The 3,049-nt window shown below is 40.8% G+C and overlaps 1 protein-coding gene across 2 annotated transcripts in view; it reads left to right on the top strand.

Moving 5' to 3' along the window:
* Window positions 1-2,344, top strand: part of ptpn18 (protein tyrosine phosphatase non-receptor type 18) — a 20,521-nt gene extending 18,177 nt beyond the window's left edge. For both annotated transcript variants that reach the window (XM_015058326.1, XM_015058325.1), the window contains exon 13: window positions 962-2,344. In XM_015058326.1, coding sequence (XP_014913812.1) covers window positions 962-1,082 — 121 coding nt within the window. In that variant the 3' untranslated portion in view covers window positions 1,083-2,344. The remainder of the gene's footprint in view (window positions 1-961) is intronic.
* Window positions 2,345-3,049: the final 705 nt, after the last annotated feature.

The raw sequence follows: 3,049 nt of genomic DNA, 5'->3' as shown, positions 1-3,049 counted from the left end.
GAGAAGTCTGGGCACAGGAGAGCCTCTTGTCGTGCGGGGACACATCCGGCGGGATTCACCCTGGATTTATTCATGATAACAGGATTTCTGCTGTTTGGAGCTTTGTGGCCAAACTAGCGAACACTCAGACTGTTGGTGTGGACAGAGACGAGGACTCTAAAACTCACTAACGAGTTGGAATCCATCTTGGAGAAGTTGCTAGTTTCGGCTCAGTGGAACGACCAAACTAATTTGGATGATTGGGAACTGAGATGTATCGGAGAGACTTTAGGGAAGATTGAAATTTATAATCTTCCCGACCTAAGCCATTCTGTTTCTGACTTGGCTTTTCCTGTGTGGCCTTTGAAGGGCTGCATATTTCCAATCTCCTTGAAGATATGTAAACACAACGCTCTTCCATCCACACCCCCTCTTGTATCCATGCAGCTGTGGAGCTGAGCGCTCCTGAGGACATTCCTAGATAACAACACCTCTATCTAACTTTGCCGGGAGGCTGAGCAACGTGGTTCCATGACGTCACTGCCTTCACTTGTGTCTTTGTTTTGACCCATTGTTTTGTCTGAATGTTGCCATCTGCCCCAATGTGTTCTAATGGTTAGTGGCTACTAGTTAATAGCCCTATCTAGTAACCAATAAACAGTAGCCACTAACAATTAACCTGTAACTAGCAACCAGTATCCAATAACTTGCAACCAGTAACTAGTTAGTGGTTACTGGTTATTAGCTACTGGTTAATGGTTAGTGGCTACTGGCTGGTGGATCCAGGTTGAATATATTCTGGAGTTTATGGTATTGAAGTCAGTTTCAGAACCAGAACCAGTAACTGAACCCGGATCCTTTAACTAAAGAACATTTTTGCAGCGTTTATGTCCTGATGTTGGAGCTGTAAGGCACCATCAGCTGGACAGTCTGTCCTCGTCCCGGCCCTTTTGTATCCAACCCGTCTTCTGTCTGTCCACAGCTCATCCGCCATGAATGACACCTATGCTGTGGTCAACAAGGCTAAACAGCCACACCGGACCACATCAGAACCGGCCTACTCCTCCGTGGTCATCCCCAGGTCCAACCCAGGAAGCAGGTAGAGACGTCCGGTCCAGCACCCAGAACCTCAGACCCAGTCGGTTCTACGGACCTGCAGTCCTCGTACTGTTTGACGATCCCTGCAGGATCAGGACTGAGGTTCTGGCCCAGTTGCAGTCAATGGATGGAAGTGTCTCCATGAGGTCTGCAGAGAGTGAAAGATTAAAGGTCAATCCTGGTAAACCAGCGACCTCCAGGTCCTCGTTGTCAGGACAATGTCCTTTGGACCAATGAAACCAAAGCAGGCCCAGATTTTTAAAGTTGGGGGCTGCAGTCCTCTAGGGTGCCACCAGGGGTGCTGAGGGAGAACTGAAATGGAGAAAAGACAAAAATAAGAGATTTAATCCAACAGGTTTTTTAATCTTACCTAGTCATTATAATGAAATCTAAGTTTAAATAGCTGAAATGTTATTTTTCCATTCTGATTTTTCTGTTTGGCTGCCAGTCTAATTCTACGGTGGCCCTGAGGTGCAAACCATTTCAGCAAATTGAAAGCACAATTACAAATTACAAAAGCACTACAACATTAACAAAACGGAAAGGCTATGTCCCAGTTAGAGACCTGAGAGATTGCTGATTGGATGACGGTGCTTTTGAACCGGAAGTTATTGGTTGAAGGTCGGCCCGTTGTTGCAATGCGTCACAGCGTCCGCCATATTGAAAGTGGCCTATCTGCCAGCAAGCTCATACAAGTATATGGACCAAACTTCGTAAGTTAATGAATGTCACTGACACAATCTCTCTCACACACCATTATATATAGGAATGAAAAATAAAAACCTAAGGACAATGTTTCAAACTTTTTGATGTGATTATTTAATTGTTTTGGGGCACAATTTGATACAGCTGATTCTGATAAATCATTTTTATTGATGAACTTACACACATGTACCCCTTTACAGTGATGTATTTATGAACATATTAACACAATTCCATAATTCAATGTGCATTTGCTATTTTAAAATATGAATAAAAACGTAACTTCATTTAAAATTTTAGGCATTTTATTGTAAAGATTAACTTTGAAAATAGTTGTCAAACTTTAGCTACATATTGTTACTTTTAAAAATGTTTATTACAGTGTAATATGTCAACTGTGCAGTAGACAGCATATAAAATTTATTGTGCGGTTCGTCCGTAAAGCTACACTTACCGTGTAAGCATCAACTACCTAGCCGCTTGCTATGAGAGGCCAAAACTTACAAACTCTCTTACATTCACAGTCAAACTCTCTTGCACGTTTTATCAAACTCTCTGACAGAGTTTGATTGCAACGGAAGTTAACTTAAAATTTCAGTTTCTGTACCTCACGTTGCTCCTTTATTTTATTTTTTGGGGGGAATGATTTAAAATACCTCTAGACATATTTTTGTCCAAATAAAAGAGGTATTGAGGTTCATGTGACCTTTTACTTAGAATAGCAGCAGTCCTTTTTATGAAGCGGAGGTGCATGCTACACCTTGCCTCCTACTTGTAAGTTATACATCACTTTTCTTCATGTTTAAATTTGGGTCACTCTAAAAATATTTTCATATCTGTGAGTATGTAAAGAAGCATTATATATCATTTCAGGACAATTTTTTTTTATAATTTATATGCTAAAACTGTGTTTTTTTGTTTGTTGCCTCAGGGCAACATTGTGCATTTAGGGCCCTTTTGCTCAGACCATATTATTCTAATGTGATGATATTCAATTGATTACAAAATAATTATCAGAGCCAATTTTTTTTACTTTATTATTGACTAACAGCAACAGGAGATGGATGCAAGGTCATTTCATGGACAAAATGTGCATAAGCTGGGGTCATTCCCAATGAAGACATGAGGATCCACTTTGCAATCATTGTTTCATTGTTTGTTTATCCTCAAAACTGACTTCAGTCCCAAAGAGTGATAAGCTGGTCATCAGTGAACTAATGTACTTATTCCAAGGCAGGCAAAGACTGAAGCAATACCTGCCAAACCCAAA

This window comes from Poecilia latipinna, unplaced genomic scaffold (genome assembly GCF_001443285.1).
Source record: "Poecilia latipinna isolate Pla-1442-1.1 unplaced genomic scaffold, P_latipinna-1.0 Scaffold1533, whole genome shotgun sequence".
NCBI lineage: Eukaryota > Metazoa > Chordata > Actinopteri > Cyprinodontiformes > Poeciliidae > Poecilia > Poecilia latipinna.
The sequence above is the reverse complement of the archived record's forward strand: the minus strand, read 5'-3'. Positions and strand labels throughout refer to the sequence as shown.